Genomic DNA, 20418 nt, shown 5'->3' with positions numbered 1-20418 from the left:
TGGAGATGTTGGAGGTGTTGGTGTTAATATTGGTGGTGTTTAAATTGGTGGTAGAGGAAGAAGATGATGATGAACAAGAGGATGGTAGAGAAGAGGCTGTTGCTGTTGGTGTTACTGATGCATTTGAAATTGAACAAGAGATCGAAGAACCTGCCGCCGTTGTGGTTGAGGAGGACGAGGTTGATGATGAAAAAGGTGGCTCATAATATTTTGTCCACAAATTTCGATCCTCCAATCTATTCTCCGAATTATGGGCTTTAGAGGCTGCTCTTATATCGATAAAAGATACGGTTGCACTTAAATTATCACATTTTCCACCCAATATTTTAACACGTTGTACTATTCCATATCTGCTAAAGTGGTCCACAATTTTTGATTCGCTGATATTTTCCGGCAAATTGCCGATCTGCAGATGACGAGTCTCACGAACCATTTACACAAAGACCAAAGGGATTGAGAAGAAGAAAAAAAAAACAAATTTTCCTTTTTTTCCCAATTAAACCAAGAAAAAAAAGAAATGGATATGAGAAAAGAGGGAGGATAAATTAAATAGAGAAAAAAATTTACTTAAATTACAATAGGTATTTTAAAAAAAACGACACAGGACATTATTATTTTTCTGTTGTCTGTCGATTGTTTCACTGTTAATTTAACACTTTTAATCAAAATTGGTTAATTTTTAATACAATTTAATAGCGAATATATTTTTGTCCACAATTTACAATTGATCTTCTTACATTAACTTGAGAACAGAAAATAAAAATGTTCCAAATGAACATAATGGTCTCTTCTCTCATTGGTCGAAATTCGTTTGCAAAGTGTGACATTTAGCCACATGTTCACTTCTTTTCCATAAAAGTGGCGACATCTGTTGTTGAGAAAACTCAACATTCTGGTCAGGCCTTTTTTCCATTTTTCTGGTTAATCTTTTTTACTCTTAATCGTCTTAACAATTGGGTTTTCAAACAATTCTCTTGTTTTCTATTGTTAATTGTTTTAACCCTCTAATCACCTTGATTTTTAATCTTTCAATTTTTTTCTACCTTTCCAAGTCCAATGAAATCTTTCAACTTTCCATGGATCAAATATTCTGGTAATTAGGTTAAAATTTTTGCTTCTCCCTCTTTCTCTGTGTTTGTTGTTGCTTCATCTCTTTATTTTTTTTTTCTGTATTTTCAAGTGTCTTTGTTTAATTTTCCCCATTGATGAGAATTATTTGTTTTTGAGTTGGATGATTAAATGTTGTGATCAAATTTTTTTTCTAAATTTTTTCTATTCTGTTATCTTTTCTCTACTTCCTTTTCCTTCTTCCTGTGCCTAAACAGATTGACGTGTTGACTTGGTTTTCGGTTTTTGGTTACCTTTCCCACCCAAACGTTTTTCTCTGTTCCTCTTTTTTTTTTATCCCTTCACAATCTCAATATCAAGAGAGTTACAATTTCCTCTCTCTCTCTCTCACACACACACACCGATTCATTTAGAAAATTCTGCTTGGTGTATGTGTGTGTCTCATCTCCTATGGCTGTGATCACCTCAAAGGATGTTATCAACCTTTACAGGTCACTTTTACGATATGGTTATAATCTAGAATTATCGGATAAAAAGTTTTACTTGAAGCGAGTTAGAAACGAGATCAGAAAGAACCGAGATTTATCAAAACCTGAAGAAATTGAATACGCTTACCAGGTATGATTTCCAATACCAACTAGCTCTTATTGTTTATATTAATCTGATTTTTCCTCTGTTTTTTTATTTCTATTCTTTCCAATTACAATTAACAACAATAACACCACCACCACATGGGAAACAATTACAAATGCACATGGACTTATCTTCATCTCTCTGTTGTTAATGTTAATATTTACCATCTCAATATGACCATTAGAAGGGATTAACTTTCTTAAAAAATGAGAGGCTTTTGTGAGAAAAAAAAACAATGTCCTACTCTCAGTAAATCTTGATGATATTTCCAAGATAAACTTGTATCTATTTTGATCCTAAATTGATTCTAATAATTAGTTTACTTCTTTAACTCAAACCATTATAACTCATCGGAAATCATCATCAACCTGTTTTTAACCTCACAATTTGCTCATGTTGAATTTACCTTCATGATTAGTGAAACATTTGTGCCTATCATTTCAACATCTAATTTCTGTATATTTAACACACCACCAATCTAATTGTAAAAGAAAAACAATCAACCATTTAAGCCCCAAATCGACCTTGATTGTTAATATTGTACCAAAATCTTGGACTAACCCAATAGAAGGTTAAAAATCAAATCATCACAATGTTCACATTAAAGGAGCTGGTTAATTGGTTTGGTGTGACAGTCTTTGAATTGATCATCATGGTTACGGCGATATTTTTTTACACAATCACCTTAACGATCAAATTGGATGGATTAATGTCAATTAGCTGGTGGATGGTACACTCGCCATTATTTCTCGCCGATGCTTATCTAGCCTATTTCTGTGTTATCGTTTTCATAAGGCAATGTTTAGATTGTCTATATCGAACTGCTTTTTTCCGAGCATTTTGGAGTTTCAATCAGATCGCGATTCTATTTGCAATCAAATTTTTCCTCTGTTTAAAATTGGAAGGAGATCGACGAATAAGCTGTTCGGAGATTTGGGCTCCAATCTTTTTCCATATATTATTATTGATGCTTCGAGGATGTCAAATTCATTAGGAATAGTAATTTAAATATCTTCAAATAAAAATGAAGAGACACTCATTTGGAATCCATGAGTGAATTAATCGAGATTGAATATTTATCCTGAATAAAACCCCCTGGTGATTAAGCTCAATTTACTAATTATTATTGGGTAACAAGGAGAAATCGGAAAAAGTCAATATTTATCAATCAAACATCAATTTATTGATTATATTGATAATCCTTTTGTCCTTTAAGATAAATTGTAAATCTACATACTCACAATTAGTATCAATTTAATGTCTCTCATCATAATTTGTACATTTTCATTTTCAACTAATTGTCTGTAAATTATAATTTTTTGACGACGAGATGGTCAATCAAAATAAACCTCTTTGACCAATGATAATGTATTTAATTGTAATCACTAAAATGTAATCTTCGATATTAACAATAATTGATAATCTGTACAATTAACTTAATGGAATCAGAATCCCAGTGATTAATTGAAAATCTAAATTAATCTTAATCATTTTCTTCCTTCACGATCAATTAAAGTTTAACCTCTGAAAATTTACAACAATCAGAGATGATTAATTGTTAACTATTCTGTTGACATTAAATTGGGATAAAAATTCATGTAAATGATTAATTATCACTAATGGAAAAAAACTAAATTAATAACATGAAACAAACACAGAATTTGAAATCAACAAATCAATACAAATCTTAGTATGAAAGATTATCAATCAACAGTAGCAATTAGATAAAAATTTACAATGAAAATTAAAGTTTAACCAATAAACTTTTTCAATTGTTTGAAATGATGATCATCAAGAAATTGAATTGATTTTTCAGTTTCGATTTGTTTTTTTCTCTATCAATTCAATGCGATTGATTGTACAACAATAAATAGGAAATCAATTTGTCTTTTAGTATGATAATCGTAAATTAGACAATTGTTATGGTTAAGGTGGTAATAGAAATTACTATTACGATTGATAAACTGGAATTAATAATGAGAATCACAATTACATTTGTCCCTTTTGATTGTGGATACAAAACAGATTCTGAATGTTATTCAACATGAATAATATTTTTCCAACGATAAAAGATAAAAATTGTGAAGAAGAGAACTGAACAAAATGGATTCTTTGAATTTCTCCCTGTTTTTTATTCAGTTATCATATTAGACGATTGAATTCAGACTGAAATCCATACATATAAAAGGAGAAATAGAAAGAGAGAGAGAGAGAGAGCTATTATTAACGATGGAGAATGAGGTGGAAACAGAATTGTAAAGATTTCCATGATATCGATTTTTGCCTCTCTCTCTCTCTCTCTCTCTCTCTCTCTCTCTCTCTCTGAATTGTTATTGCATGAAACTGATGATTCTGAAAAAGGGAGAGGGAAGGTGGATCGATATTGAATCATCATGCTAACCATGAATATGCTCAGAATCAACTAAATCATTATAATCATTCGCATCATAATCTTTCAGAATCAACATCATGTAAAAGTATTAACTGAATTCAATGAATCGGAATCAATTTTGTCTACCGGTTTCAATAGAAATTCAAAGTAGTCGCAGTAATTAGGATAATTGTGTTTGTTTATTTCATAGATTATTCAATGAAATTTTGGTTCTTTTCTCTCTCTCTCTCTCTCTTTTAATTTTTACCTTTACGATTTTATATTAATTCACAAATGAGTGATTGATAGTTGAGAATGAATTAAATCTACTCTCGGTGTCAAAATAATCTGTTGGAATTTTTTTATTTCCATGCTAAGATAATTGTACTCGTCTCATTGTTTCCGATTCATTTTATCATCATCATGGTTTTCTATGAGTCTTTTAATGTCATTTTAAACTCTCAAACAATTACAGAAATTAAACATTACATTCAAACAATTAACTGTTATCATATTTTGTTGACAATTCAATTCAAAAAACTTCTTTATTATTATCAATTCATTTTCTTTTCCTCATCTGAATTTTATTTCAAATCGTTTTCGGCATAAGATTAATGATTTTATCTCCTTTTCCTATTTGGTAAGAAAAAAAATTAGATCACAATACACTAACTAGTTTCACCATTTAGTCCCAAGTTTAATTATTCATTTAAATCTATTCCAGAAAGATAATAACAATTTAAAAAGAAATAATAATTACATGTTCATTTGTCATTTTTTGGTTTTCGAAACTTTTTCAAAAAAAGACCAACATTTTAGTTGAAATTCTAACCACTAGATGGCGACGTTAACATTTCGAAGGAAAAAAAGAATTGACTGTTAGCGCCATCTAAAAGTGAATCGGTGAAGCAGTGAGTTCGATTTTTTTTCTTCACACTCGAAGTACAGTTTGAACAGTTCTAAATGGAAAGTTGTTCTTGTCATGGTGAAAACAGTTAATTCATATAAATTATTGACAAAACTTTATTATCCAATTTTAACTGTGTGTCTTAATGTGGTGTTTTTCTTGCTCTTTGTTGCCAAATGCTCATCAACATTGATTATTAATTAAAGTTAAACTTTGATGATAAGAAAAAAAAAGTTGATTAACAAAACTTAATCAAGAGTATAAAAAAAAACAAGATAGAAAAACAATTTAACAACAACAAAAAAAAATCAAATTTCAACAAAAAGTTTCTCAAAAAACAGTCAAAAAAAAAGCGATTACAAAACAAATTTTAATCAATTGAAGACAATGTTAGTTAAAACTAATTGTAACCATCATATTGATTGTTACAAAATGTTTAATTACTCAATAGGATATTGGATTAGTGCAATTATTTGTTTAACAGCAACAGTTACCTGTGCCTATGAAGTAACACCATTTACAGATCAACCTTTCGGTAAGTAAAAGCCTAAATTAGTTAACTAATTACTGGAGGAAACAATTAAAAGTTAGATCGCAACAAAAATCGAGAAATATTTTTTTCCAATTTCTATTCTTGTGTCTCAACAGCATCACTTAGCTACACTGCCGTTGTCCGTGGTAAGGCCGCTTTACCGTGTCATGTGACGACATCGACACCCGATGATTCAGTAGCACTCATCTTGTGGTATAAAGATGATGCCTTAGCACCAATATATACATTGGATGCTCGAAAAGGTAAGAGTACTAAAGGTTAATCGAGACAGAAATTGACTCGAAAATAAATGACAAGTTGATAATCATCATCATCTTTAATCATCTCAGTTTGGAACACGTTTTAAAAATCATTGATGATCAATGAGAGAGAGAAAGAGAAAGAGAGTAAATCAATTTTCTATCCCATTGATAACAAACTAAGAGATTACAATCAATAGAGAAATCTATTTATTTGAGAAAAGAAAATCAATTGATAGAGAAAAGGAAAAAGGAATCAATATTTTCACAAATTGTGATTAAACTAAATCGATTGTGATCAGATTAAGATAAAACTTTCAACTAATTTCAAATCAATTTACTTTTAATCTCCCAATACAATTACGTCTGATTTTAACCCTTAACACAAAACAATCCTAATCAAATCTGTATGAGAAGCGGAATGATTGATTAACCAGATGATGAGATAAGTATCATTGATAACAATTAAGGATAATAATGATCAAGATTAAACAAAGAAATCAACTTTCAAAGTGATATAAACACCACAAGATTAATCAGATAATCAAAATCTGATGAAAAAGTGAAAAGCGGATTAGCAAAAAATCAAGCCAACAATTAAGCTAATTCAATATAATAATAATAATAATAATTTACACACTCGAGTGTGAGTATTTTAAATTTTTACAATTGGTAAACTTGTTTCTAGTTGAATTTCAAATAATAATTAATAATTAACCTTAACTTTTAATTCAGTTCACATTTTTTGTTCATGTGACAATTTTTTGATGATTAAATTATTTAATCCAATGAAGAGAGTGCATTGAATATAATTAAATATGCAAAGAGTGAGAAAGAGAGAGAGAGAGAAACAATTGAATGAGTCATCAAACTTTAACACTCACTGATTATGTGTCAAAGTGATTAGCATGATTAATAATGATAATTATAATGAAAGATGATGAAAGATGATGATGATGATGATGATGATAAGTCAGCGTGTATGTAAGCAAAGGGAGTGGGAAGTTATTAGGTATGAAAAATGTAAACAACAAATACTCAAAGGTAATACACCAAGAAAATTGTAACATGGGAAACTGGGAGGTAAACTTATTATTAACTTATAATAATAATTTTATCCTCTATGATTATGATTATTATGATTATTAAAAAACTCGAGCTAATTAATCAACAGTTTTATGTTATAATGAACCGATAATTAGAGGGAAAAATGGTGAGAAAATTAGAGAAACAAGTTAAAAAAAATTGTTTCTTCAATCAAATTAATGGATAAAATGTCAAACCAATCACTGGATTAACAAATTGATCACAAAGAAAAAAATATTATCATTATCATGATAACCTCAACCTCAAAAAGTTACCAAGGTTACTTAGCATTCAGACATTGGGAAGGATAAACAATGCTTGATGATGATGATGAGAGAGAGTGAGAGAGGGAGATACTGATGATGATAACAAAGAGATAACTTTGAATTAATTGGATTGGATTTTGATGTTAATAGGATGATTATTATGATGATAATTTAGCGAGATGAGTATATTTTCAATGGTAAAATAAAAAAAATAAGCGATTAGTTAATCACTTTCATTCAAATTTTGTTTTTTTCTTCATCTAAATTTCAAGTTGCTATTATTGTTGGTGAGAGAGCCAATTAATATAATGACGGTGGAGAAATGATAATGTAAGTCAAAGGTTATAGTTTTTCAAGTGGAGATGGAGAGAGATGATGATGAGGATGATAAGAAGACTGGTTAGATTGAAAGAGATGTCGAGATGCTGGTGGGATTTTGTGAAGAGGATTTTCAGATTATTCTGTAAGAAATTGTCAACGATTTTACAACTGAATTGAAAGATTAGTGATTTTACAATCAATATCTGATTCCTTGTGGATATTTTTGAGAGCATGAAAAAAGTCAATAGTAAATATTTATGTTGGGTAATTGTTTTCTGATAATCATTTCTGATTCACTTGGAAAACCGTTACAATTAATCAATATACTCGTTACATATACTCACTTGGTAGGAGAAGAAAATTTTTTTTTGTACAAAAACAGAAAAATTAATATCATCTTTATTTCATGATGATGATTATGATGATTAAGAACAACATTAACATCAAGAATATTATCTTCTGTTGTCTGAGTCTCTCTCTCTCTCTCTCTCTCACTCATGGTATTTTTTTCTTCTCTCCCTCCCTGTGATCAGTAGAGAAGAAGGAAAAAAGTTCTGAGTCTCTTCAAGTTCTTCAAGTTCTCATCATCATCATCAGAATTTCAGAACTTTTTTTTTATCTCATTCTGTGTGAGATGAATTCTGAAAATGCATTCTTACTCTTTCAAGCTCCACTGTTTTCATTCTCATCTCATTCTGTTCATCATTATCATCATGTTCATCTTCCTTCAACCATTTTGAACCTAAATTGGTTTGAATAATGAGAACATATTTTTTCTTTCTTCTTCTCATCCTTTCTCTCTCTCTTTCTCTCTCTCTTACACTTACTTTTTCACCTTTTTTCATCTTTTTTCATCTTCTCCATCATCATTATCATCTTTCCCACCCACTTTTTCCTACAAGATATTGAAATAATGGTGAAGAAATTTGAGAAAAATACTTTGTAAATATAGTATTCATATTGACCTAAATTTGTGAGTTCATTGGAAAATGAATTTTCAATCATCATTCTCACCTTAAAGGTATCTCTTTGTAGTTAAGCTCATTTATTTTCGTAGCATCTTCATCATCCTCCCAGTCGGATAATTTTTCATTATCTTTATCCCATTTTTTTTCCTCTTCTCAAATCAAGCCTTAAGTGTTTACTTACAAGAAAGAAAACTAATCAAACAATTGGATCAAAAGTAACATGTCGAGAATTCAATTCCAATAAAAGTTTCAATCGATTCCAATTCTATTGATATAAATATCATTTTTATCATCTATCCATAGCTAGCAATTTCAAATACTCTTTCAAATCATCATCTTCATCATCATCCAGCTCTCATCGTCATTCAAACAATAACCTAAACTTAACTGTTACCTTTTAAAATTGTAATTTATTATCTCAGGTAAATTGATAAATGAGATGAATCAATTATATAATCACTATCACTTTCATCTTTACGCTTCGATTCACTGATCATTGATAATAAACTATATAAATGGGGAAAACAATTTAATCATCATGATGATCATGAATGATTATTATTAACATTACTCATATCAATATTTTGTATTATTGATGAGACAGAAAATGATAATAATAATCATGCATCAAGTAAAATGAGAAGACACCTAATATTATATATTGGATAACAATGAATGAAGCAAAAAAAACAACACAACAAAGATGTAACCAAGAAGATGAGGATGATAAAGGATGACGATGACTAAACAACCGGATATGTAATTATCATTGAAATTAGAAAGATTATCTTTTACTTTTCAAGTTTGATAATGAAGAAAATGAAAGAGAGAGAGAGAGAGAGAGAGAGAGATAAAAGAAAAGACAAAGAAAAAGATTAATGAAGTAATAATGATGAAGAAGGTAAATCAAATTGAATCCAATCATTGAGCTCATTATCATGCAAAAGATAATCATCAAATAGCATGGGAATTACATAGACAATAAATAACCTTAACCAATTGTATTTTTTATCTCCGCTGTCTCTGAATAATATTTCATGTTGGTGGATGAATTTTTTGTTTCCATGTTCACTTCGCAAAACTTTTGACTCTTTTTCATATATAAATTTATTAGTATTTGCCTTATTATATTCATGGATATTCTAGTATATATGCTACTAGTACATGTTATTCAGAAATTCTGAAATCCCTTGAATAACGGTGAACACACAACCATGAAAAGAGGAAAAGTGGATGAATCCATGTTGATTAAAATTTGTTTATCTTTTCTCTCTCTCTCTCTCTCTCTCTTGTCATCATTTGATTCAATATTGTAATCAAAAGGTTTCTCCTTTATTCCGTCTCATCCAATTGCCATTTCAAACGTGCTCTCAACTTATTTTTGTCTATTCAGTTGATGATATTTTTTTCTTCTCTGTTTTGGTTTTCATCCTGATCCTCGGGATCATGTTTTGGTTATCATTGTATCTTCATGGACTTTGATGACATGGAGACGCAAAGTCCTCATTATTTTTATCTCTGAGATTTTCGGTCAAAACTTATTTCCCAAAATATTCAAGATAAAACCCATAGAGTGTAAAGTTTATCAATTTTCACTCCCAGTGAGTTTTTCATCTTCATCTGATTTCAGTTCCTATGAATCGTTTTGTAGTCTAATATTACATGAGATAAATAACATTGGCATTATGTTGCTGTCTTCTTCTTCTCATCATCATCATCATCATGTCGTTGTTTTTGGTTTTATTTATATCAAAATTCATTTATAAACAATATTATCAAGTGTTCACCTTAGTTTAGTGATTTTTTTTTCTTCAAATCGTTTCACTTGATTCTTGGAACTTTTTATCTGATAAAATCCCATGAGAAATTTTCAGAACTTATTTCTCCTTCTATGATATTGAACAAATTTGCAGTTTTTTGGTTTGCAACAGAAAATGAAAAAAAAAGGTGAATTGGGAATGAGAAAGATGAAAAGGAAAAGGGAGGAGAAGAGGATGAGGATGAAGAAGATGAAATTGAAGATGAGTTTTTATAGATTGGTTAAGAAAACGTTATTTCAATGGTTTGCTTGATAATCAGATTTAAAGTGAATTAAAGGTAGCTTCATCTTCATCATCTTCATCTTCATCATGTTGTTTATTTTCAGTTTGAAATTCTCATGATACTCTCATGTCTTCTAATGGCCATCCAAGGAGTATCATCATCATCATCTGAACAAGAATTTTTTGCTTCTTTAGCTTCTTTTTCAGATTCTTTTCTATTTTTCCTCTGTCTCTCTCTCATCTTGTTCATCTTCATCAGACGTTTTTTTATACTTTCTGCTTACCAACAATCTTATCCTGAAATTATCTCATCATTTTATCCAGTAGTTAATATTATTACCAACTGACCTCTGGTACCTATTAACTCATCAATAATTATCATTATAATCATCATCATTATTATTACCAACTCGTAAGCAACTTTAGCTCAATGAAAACATAAATAAAACAAACTTTCAAGTCAACCTGAATTCAAGTAACTCAACAGTAATGGGACTAATTAGAGATATGATTACAATTAAGGTTTTCTTACATAATATAAGAGGAGCAATGAGATGAGCGGAAAAATTAGATGGAAGAGAGGGAGAGAGAGAGAGAGATAGAGAAAGAGAGTGAGACTGAATGATGATCACCATCATGGTGATGACGATAAGAAAGTTAGATTTGAGACTGACTTTGTTTCAAGATAAATTAATGGGTGAATGTAAATTGTGCTGAGATGATAATGATGCGGATGAAGTTTTCCTCATCCTAGAAGGTTATTTTTTCAGTTTCAAAGATCTGAAGGTTTTCCCACCCACTTTCCTTTTCTCTCTTGTTCATGATGTTTTCTCATATTCTCAAAAAAAGCAAAGGTAAATGGAGACAGAATCAGTTGCTTCAATTTTCATCAACTTTTCATGGAGAGAGAGAGAGAGAGAGAGAGAGAGAGAGAGAGAGAGAGAGAGAGAGAGAGAGAGAGAGAGTGAGGAAAAATAAAATCCCAACAAGAGTTTGAAGAAAGAGGAGGAAGTGGAGGATGATGATGATACTGATCATCGTCATCATGGCGATAGTGGTGGTGATGGTGGAATAGGAAATAGATTGATAGATAGAAAGATAAATGGAAACTGAAACAAATGAAATGATCAGAAGGAGATGAAGAAGAAGAGTAAAAACCGAAAAGAGATGAATGAAGGTGGAAGATAAATGTTAAGGTAAAGTGTATGTTTTTATATATATGAAAAGAGACAAAGATGAAGATAAAACTGAGCAGAATGAAGATCATGATGATGAAGAAAAATCTTGAAACTTTTTCCTCTTATTTTAGGAACTTTTCTATTTTTTTTTCTTTATTCTTTTTGCCCCCAAACCTTTTGTATCGATTTTGTTAAACTTGTGATTTCGGTTTATACTCTTATTGTTATCATTCATTTTAAAATGGTGGTAAAAATCACAAAGGTATAGTTACTATCATGATATTGATCATGTTATTATATCAATCCCATAGAATCCAATCTGGACATGAATACGAATTGAAGTTTCGTTGAGCATTTCTTAGGAATTTCAGTTTTTCCAAACAGGGAAAAAGCAAAAGAAGAAAAATTTCTCATCTCAACATTAATCAGATGATTTTCTACATTTGCTCTTGAATCTTTTTCATTTCATTTCATTTTTTTTCTTCTTTTTTCCAGAAGATAAAAAAGAAAAGAAAAGAAAAATTCTCTCCTGGGTTACAGGGAGGGAGATGATGATGATGATAATCATGATAGAAACAAATAAAGATTAGAAATTGAGAGAGAAACAGATAAAGTTGAAGTGGTATAAAAGGCTATGGGTGAGAGAGAAAGAGCAAAGTTCTGAGAGTAAAATAATAATTCTGATGAGATAGAATCTGAATCAACATGCAAAGGTAACATTTGGATATAAATGATAAACGATTGGAGGGAAAACTATTCCTTCCCATCTCGTAATCGTAAATATATATTGTGTGGTATTTGAATAATTGTTGCGGTTAAAAGGTAAACAATTTGGGTTACAGAAGAAGAGCAAGAAAGAGGAAAAGGAAAGAGAAAAGATGAAGATGAAGATGAGGATGAAGATGAAAAAGCAAAACAAGATTAAGGTTTCAGATGTATTATATTGAGAATAAGCGATTCCACTGGATTGAGAAGTACCAACATTCACCAGGGTAGAGATAAATTACAATAGACCATTAACAGTTAGTTTATCCTTTTTGCTTCTCACTTGAAGATTATACTTAAGGATATTACAGGGAGTGAATGAGTGAGCTGATGAGAGTGATGAAAAGTTAGTCAAGAAGATAGAAGTTGTCAAGGGAACGAAGAAGGGATGAAGATGAAGATGATGGAGAGAGAGAAAGTAAAATAGTCATTGGATGTTGATTGTCAAGGGAAAATAAAGGTTAACTCGAGGAAAGTTGTGAAGATAAATATCTAAGGAAAGATAAAGTTAAAAGAGACTAACAGTTAGACAAGAAAAAAAAGATGAGGATGACGAAAGATGATGCTGAGTGGGAGAAGAATGAAAAAAAAAGTAAAAAGAATATAATATTTTCGTATGAATTGATGTTAAAAAGAGCAGTGGAAAAAGATGATGATAGAAAGAGAAAAAGAGAAATGATAAAGATAAAAGATATTTAAGGGATGAGGAGGAAGATGATGAGGATGAATTTGATAGAGATGCTAAGGATGAAGATGAACCGATAGCAATTCAATTTAACAGTGAATAACAAGAAATCAATGATCTCGATGGCAAATCTTTCGGAAATCTCACTGTGAAGATTATTTATTATTTTATGGTGACTATTGGTAAGAAATGAACACAGTGTAAAGGATCAACAAGGATGAGGAGAAAAGAGAGAGAGAAAAAAAGTCAAAATGATAAAGATGACGAGGATGAGGATAATGTGGATGAGAGAGAAAAAGAGAAGACAAAAAAGTATAACGGCTCAATGAATATCTTTCATCATCATGATCATCTCTCTCTCTCTCTCTCTCTCTCTCTCTCCCACTCAGCATTATATCCTCTCTTTTAGCAAATCATAACTTTAAAAAATCATTTAATAGTTAGAACCTCTCTCATTTTCTCCCACCACCAGCATCCTCATCATTTTCCTCCTACTCTGTCTCAACTAATATTCTGATTTTATTATCATGAAAAAACAACAGAAAATGTTGAAATTAAATTAAATCAATGTAACCCAGAAAAACAAAGTCACTGATGAGTTACTATTGAAATTATATAACATTATTAGTACATTATTCATGATGTAAAAGTTTTTGGGTTGACAAAACCAGGAAGAAAAATAATTTATATTATTTGAAGGGGTTTTCTTATGATTTATTGGGGAAATTTAAGTCTTTTGAGAGACAAGGGGGATAATTCAGACTAACAAATTCGAAGATTGGACCTGCCCTTCAATAATCAGGTCAGTTCAAGTTCGATACAGGATCACTCTATGAGTATGTGAATTAATCTAACTATGATTTGAATTTAAGTTCAAGATACTTTATTGTAATTTTAATGTGAACTAGTTAAGAAATGAAAATTAACTGTTAACTTCTTAAATCTCATTGTGTCCTTTTATACAAAGATACATAAGATGTCAGAAGTTGATTAAATTGGGGGGAGATACAATATAAACGGACTGGTTTTGCTTAATCAGACTTTTGTCTGTTGATACAATCAAGCTTAAGCTTAATCCAGCTAATCAGTATAAAGATAGTTAAAGCTTTGATAAATTATTAATCTTTGATTAATAATGGTTTACAAAAAGAAAGAGAGTTTGATTCTCTTACTCAAATTGGCACTTTTAAGAGTGTTTAAGCTTTAGCTTATCTAAGCGTTAAGACAATAGGAAATGTAATTAAAATAAAATCAAAAGTTAAAGAAAATTAATTAAATGAATGATTAAAATATAAAAAAGTAATCAACACCAATTGTTGGTGGGTTCAATTTTTCCACCCTTCACATCCGTGGACCATGATTAAGAAATCTCATCAACACTTGGTGACTGATTCTTCGGGATCTTGGTTCCGGTGCTTGGTTTGATTCTTCAGAATTCATCTCTGGGCTGTATCTACGTGTGGGATAAAACAAATCTCGTCGCACTTGGCTTGAGGGGTAATCGTTTCCACTTCCGTGTACAATTAATGAACCACTTGATTGAGTTGAAGTTGAAGCTTCTGGGGGAGAACTGGTTGTTGACATATATAATAAATGATCATCCTCAGGAACAATTTCAGTTGCACTTGATTCTTCAGAATCATTGGTTCTCTGGGAATCGGGAATTTCAGAAAGAATTACAGTTTGTTGGGAATCAGAATTCGAAGATTCAGATTTAGGTGATTCCAATGGTGAATCAAAACTGATTAATTCTTTTGCTCTCGGAGGAGTCTGTTGAATTGGTGATGGAAGAGATCGTCTTCCGGGTGAGTTGTTGACACTTGAGGCTCTTGATGAATGAGTGTTGGTGGTAACAGCGGGTGAAGCACAAATATGTGAATCAAACGACGGAACTATCCGTGAACCATGATTGTAATACGACCAATCTTGTGGCCATTCGGCTTTACCAGAATTTACTAATTCATCGTACTTCTTATAAAGTCTTGAGACTTCTTTGTTGTTACAAGTTTGAGCTGAGTTGGCAAAATGGATTCCATCTTCAAGGAATTCACATCGATCTTCGATCGCTTTCCATGCGCTCATGTAGAGTTTCATGGCGGTTATGGCTTCAATGCCGGGCGAATGAGGACCTCCAGGGATTACGAATCCACCGAAAAGAAGGAATGAGATTAGAGACAACGAAGCTGGTTGCGTGTACAACGGGGAGAAGTATTGGTTTACGTCTCGAATACGAGGCTTTAAGGTCTCAATTTCTTCATTTTCAAGATCTAAAGATCTTAACAGGTTGATTATTCCAGCGCCAATAATTTGAGAAGCACAGGCAAAATAAGTTAACACTTGATCTCTAACTGAAGTTAGATTTTTGCCATGTTTTAAATCTTCAAATTTCAATCCATGGAATCGAGTATCCATTCGGGCGATATGATGATGCTGGACGAGGGTTTCATAGACAACATCTAATTTACCATCCACGATGATGACCCATATTGGTCTTGGTGCCAATACATGACCTTCACGTCTTCGATATTCATTGATTCGACAGTACGCTGCATGTATGGAGTAAATTGTTTCAGGATTTGGATGTTGTTGAACATTATTCATGATTTTCTCTTCAATTGAGCTTGGAAGAGCTGGTAAGTTGATTGTTGTTAACGTTTTAAAACGATACGAGGCTGAAGCTTGTCGATTCTTTCGGACAACAGCTTTTTCAAGATTTTGGATTGGAGCGGGTTCATCGAAGTTTCTAAAGGAACGTAAAGATGGGAACCATTGCATGATATTTTCCGAAACAATCTTTTTTCGTTCTTCGCTTAAGCGATTGAGGGGGTTAATCCTAATAAAAGGTACTTCGATATCTGGTACATCAGGTGAGGGACTAACTTGAGCTCTTTCTCGCCTTGGTCGAGGTTTACCTTGGGCTATTTTAAGCCACTCTTCTGAATCATCGATCAGATATTGAGGGACTGACGACCATCGATGAGTCCTTGGTCTTGATCCATAAGGAGGAACTTGACGCTTACCAACTGTTGGATCGAATCCAATCGTTTGAATATATTCTTCAGCTTCTCCTAAAGGATATGTGGGGTCTATTTTCTTTTTGTAATTTTCCCAAAAATTCAATCTCAGATTAGTGAAACTGCGAATAGTAGTTGGAGCCATCATTGGATCATTTGGATTTTCTTCTTTAGCGTTCATTAAACAGGCATAAACCTCAAGGTTTTCTTTGGTTCTTCCTTCATGGGTATCATAAGATATCGGCAATCTTTCAGGAATTGATTTAAGATGCGGAGGGAAGAAATTAAATAGTCTTTTAGGACCTTCACTTAGTTCAGCACGAGTTTGTCCAGTTTTAAATAAATGAATGGACTCTAAATCAATCTCGTGACGGAAAAGTCCAAGTCGACAGTTTTTCTCGTGTTTAATGAAGTCATCAGGCTTGACATCAGCGTAACAATGTGTACGACGGCAGACAAATTTACTCTTACAATACTCTGAGTAAGTGTTTGATGAATCAACTTTTCCAAATGTTGAGTAATCATCAGTGGTTGCTGCTCTGAAGGCACATTGAGGGATTAAACAAAGAAATTTGTTTGGTTGATCAATAGGAATCAACTTTAAGGTTGGCACTAATTCTCTAAGGAATTCGATACACAATCGACAATACCACTTTCGACATCCAGTACAACAATGAGGGTTCAATGAAATTTGTTCACATAAGTGACATCGAATTTCTTTTTCGATTAGCTCTAAGGCTTCATTGATGACATTGGCTTTTGAAATTCCTCTTGGAATCTTGGGTAATGGAATCGAGAAAATTGATTTATCGTGGTACAAATTTAAATATAACTTCTCACGAATCAGCTTTTCAAATTTCTGTTTGATTTCTGAGAAAGTTTGAGCTTTCTGGTCGATTTGTTTCTTAATTTGTTGGTATCTTTCGATTGACCAATACTGTGGAATCGGGCCAGTGGGCAATGGATTTGGATATTCATCCTTGTCAAAGAAATGTTCAGATGGGAGAGGATAACGATTCTTTTTCACTTCTTTCGGGCTCTCATTTTGTTTTGATAAATTTTCTCTACTTGCAGAGTTTGAGCTTGAAGTTGAGGGAACTGGAGATGATGGATTGTTCATTTTCTTCTTTGAATTATTTGAACTGCACGATTCACTCGATGAAGATCTTTTAAGAGATGAATAGATTGGAGTTGTGGTTGATCTTTCACTTTTACACTTGTAATGTTCTCCTGGTCGAAAATTGGCTTGACCTTTATCTTGAGGGTAACGAGTTTCTTTAAGGAAAATTGGAGAATCACTTCTATGAAGATGAGTATCAGCTCGAAACGTTGAGGTTGAAGGTCGATCAGGGTTAAAATTAAACTGTTCACCAGCTACAAGAGTACAAGTTAATTGTCGGGGGTCAATTTGAACTGAAGGTTGATCAATTTGGTCCATTGTTTTTATATCAATTAGATTGTCGCACAATTGAAGACAAAAGTAAAAGCTTTTAATAGCTAGATTTTCACTTATGATGATTAATTTATAACTAAAGTTATAAAAAGCTAAATTGTTGACAACACAATTAAACAATTTGATTAATTTATCAAAATTAAAATAATCAATATTTAAATAATTAATTATAATTCTTAAAAATTGATCTCTAATTTCAATACGAATCTTAAGATTGTTGACTTGACACTTGTTAGTTTTGAAATGAAAATTCGATTCGAATTTAATTGGAAGAGAAAATGGCGGCGCTTCTTGTTGCCAAGGGTCAATATGGAAGCCGATTTTGAGCTTTTCACATAAGTCGGTTTCAATTTTTTCTTCTTGATTGTTAATTGTAAAACAATGGTAAAGGATAAACAAATTTTGATCGGTGATTAATTGTCTTTTTGATCGTGTGAACGGTTTATCATCATCATTTAATGTTGATTGTGAAGTGATTAGCTTATCAGCGCTTAATCTGGTTTTCTTATTACAATTTAAGTTGTTTTGTGTTTTACTGGTTCTTGTGATTTCAACTGTATCAGAATCTGTATTGACTTTTGACTCTTCATCATCAATTTGATTAAAATCATCATTGTTGGGATTAATTAAATCAGAGGATAAAGTAGGATTATCATTTGCATTAACAATTTCATCTTCTTGAGAAGGTAAGTCTAGATTTTCATTTTCTAGATAAGTGTCTGAGTTGAAATAATTGTCTCTGATTTGTCTCATTTTTTCTGTTACTTCAGATTTATAAAGTTTTGTGTTAGAAACATTGACTTTAATGACTGTAAGGTCTTCTAAATCCAAAAGGATTAAGCATCCAGATCTATTACCTAAAAGTAAATAGGGACCTAAGTAAGCATTTCTTATCTTTTTGCTAAATTGTTTGTCTACTGACTCATTTTTAACACAAATGAAATCTCCTTCTTTATAAGGTGATTGGGGGTGAAGTTGTTTTAATCTGTTGATTTGATAATTTTGTTGGGCAATTAATCTTGCATGGGCTAATTTTCTAGCTTGTTCAGAATTTACTGAATTGTCGGGGAAATAAGGAATGACATTGTCAATTGGTTTGATTGGGTGTTTACCAAAAACGAGGTAGTAGGGACTAAATCTTGTGATTTTGTGGATTGAGGTATTGATTGCGAAGACTGAAGCTTCTAAACCATAAGGTAAATCTTTGTTATCGTGGGTTAGACAATAAGTTCTCAATCTTTCTGCGATTGTTCTATTGTGTCTCTCTACTATTCCCTGTGACTGTGGGTGATATGGGGTAGAGGTTGAATGTTCAATTCCATATTCAGTTATGAATTCAAGGAAAGCATCAAGTAAAATTGGTTCCTAAATCAGTTTGAATTGATTTTGGAAAATTGAAAACATGAAAAATTGATTTCAAGAATTTTATAACAGTTTGAGCTGTTTGGTTCAGGGTTAGTTTTGCAAAACAGAATCTTGATAAAGTGTCAATCAGAACAAGAATATACTTTTGGAGTAATTTACCGTTATCGGTCCTTGCACGTCTAACTCAAATCTTTGAAAGATTTCTGTTGGAATTGGTTTTTCACCAGGATCAACATAGATCACATTTGCTGGTTTTGCAAGTTGACACACTTGACAATTGTTGCACAGTTTCTTTACCTCATCATAGAGATTTTGACACCAATATCTTCTTGATATTTGTTCAGCGGTTTTTTCGGCTGCAAAATGTCCTCCAATTGGTGTGTGGTGAAAGTATCTGAAAATATCTTGTAGAATTTTTGAATCAATTACAACTCTTGTTGAGAATGGAACATGTTTATCTTTTCTGTAGATTAGATCATCTCGAAGACAATATTTTCTTGAGGTAATTGGGTCTTTATCCAAAAGAGATTGTTTAATTTTGGTTAAATTTGGATCAGTTTGTTGATGAAGACGAATTTTCTCTTTCCATTGATATAAGTCAATTTTGTTATTGACATTTTCATCAGGGTGATTATTTGTTGTTTCTGAGTTGATTGTATAAGCGATTAACTCAGGCTCTTTAAAGCTAAACAATAGGTTTTCTAAGCCAAAATTTACCACGTTGAGACCAATTTCATAAAGGTATTGATCTTCATGATCGAAGCAATAATTTTGTAGGTAGAGTCGATCCAGAAATTCCTCTTCAGGGTCGATCGTCTTTCTGTGATCCCATTCCTTAAGGAATCGAGTGAAACAATCAGGAGCATGGGATATACCTTTTCGGTAGACCACTTTAAATCTCATAGCAGATAACATAATTGACCATCTACATAATCGTGAATTTTTAAACGATAATTTTGTGAGAGAACAGAGAGCGTGATGATCGGTCTCGATCAAAAATTCGTCACCTTCTAAGTAATGTCGATACTTAACTACACCAACGTAAATTCCAAGAAGTTCCTTTTCGGTAACTGTGTAGTGAATTTGATGCCTTTTAAGCTTTTGAGAGTAAAAACTTACGGGTTGCCAATCTTTAATGTCTTCTAAGGGACAATCAGAATCGTAATTCTCTGAATCTTTATCTTCTTGCAGTAAGATTCCGGCAACTGCTTGATCAGATGCATCAGCACTGATTTTTCGTCTTAAGACAGGATCATAATGGACTAACATAGTCGTTTTGATTAGCGCTTCTTTTAGCTTATCCAAAGCCTTTTTATCATCAGGTAAAAGACAGAATCGTCTTTCCTTTGAAACGAGTCGGTATAAAGGGGCTGCAATTGTTGAAAAATTTGGTATATACCTTGCGAAATAGTTGAAGCATCCCAATTGTGATTGTAATTCACGGACTGTTCTTGGGTAGGGTAATTGTTTTACCACGTCGACCTTTCTTGGGTCAGGTTTTATA

The 20418-nt window shown here is 31.9% G+C and overlaps 2 protein-coding genes across 2 annotated transcripts in view; one reads left to right on the top strand and one right to left on the bottom strand.

Annotated features, from left to right (window-relative positions):
- Positions 1-3: 3 nt before the first annotated feature.
- LOC128390997 (uncharacterized) lies at positions 4-827 on the bottom strand (the record flags this gene model as incomplete). The annotated part of the gene is made up of 1 exon (XM_053350817.1): positions 4-827. A coding segment is annotated over exon 1 (430 nt), but the record flags the coding sequence as incomplete, so codon positions are not given.
- Positions 828-5001: 4174 nt separating this feature from the next.
- LOC128390990 (uncharacterized) overlaps positions 5002-20418 on the top strand; it is a 48852-nt gene continuing 33435 nt past the window's right edge. The window contains exons 1-2 of the mRNA XM_053350810.1: positions 5002-5514; positions 5628-5774. Coding sequence (XP_053206785.1) covers positions 5367-5514; positions 5628-5774 — 295 coding nt within the window. The 5' untranslated portion in view covers positions 5002-5366. The remainder of the gene's footprint in view (positions 5515-5627; positions 5775-20418) is intronic.

The sequence above is a fragment of the Panonychus citri genome, unplaced genomic scaffold (genome assembly GCF_014898815.1).
Source record: "Panonychus citri isolate SS breed McGregor unplaced genomic scaffold, ASM1489881v1 Contig00133, whole genome shotgun sequence".
Lineage (NCBI taxonomy): Eukaryota > Metazoa > Arthropoda > Arachnida > Trombidiformes > Tetranychidae > Panonychus > Panonychus citri.
This window is presented reverse-complemented; position numbering and strand designations above follow the sequence as displayed.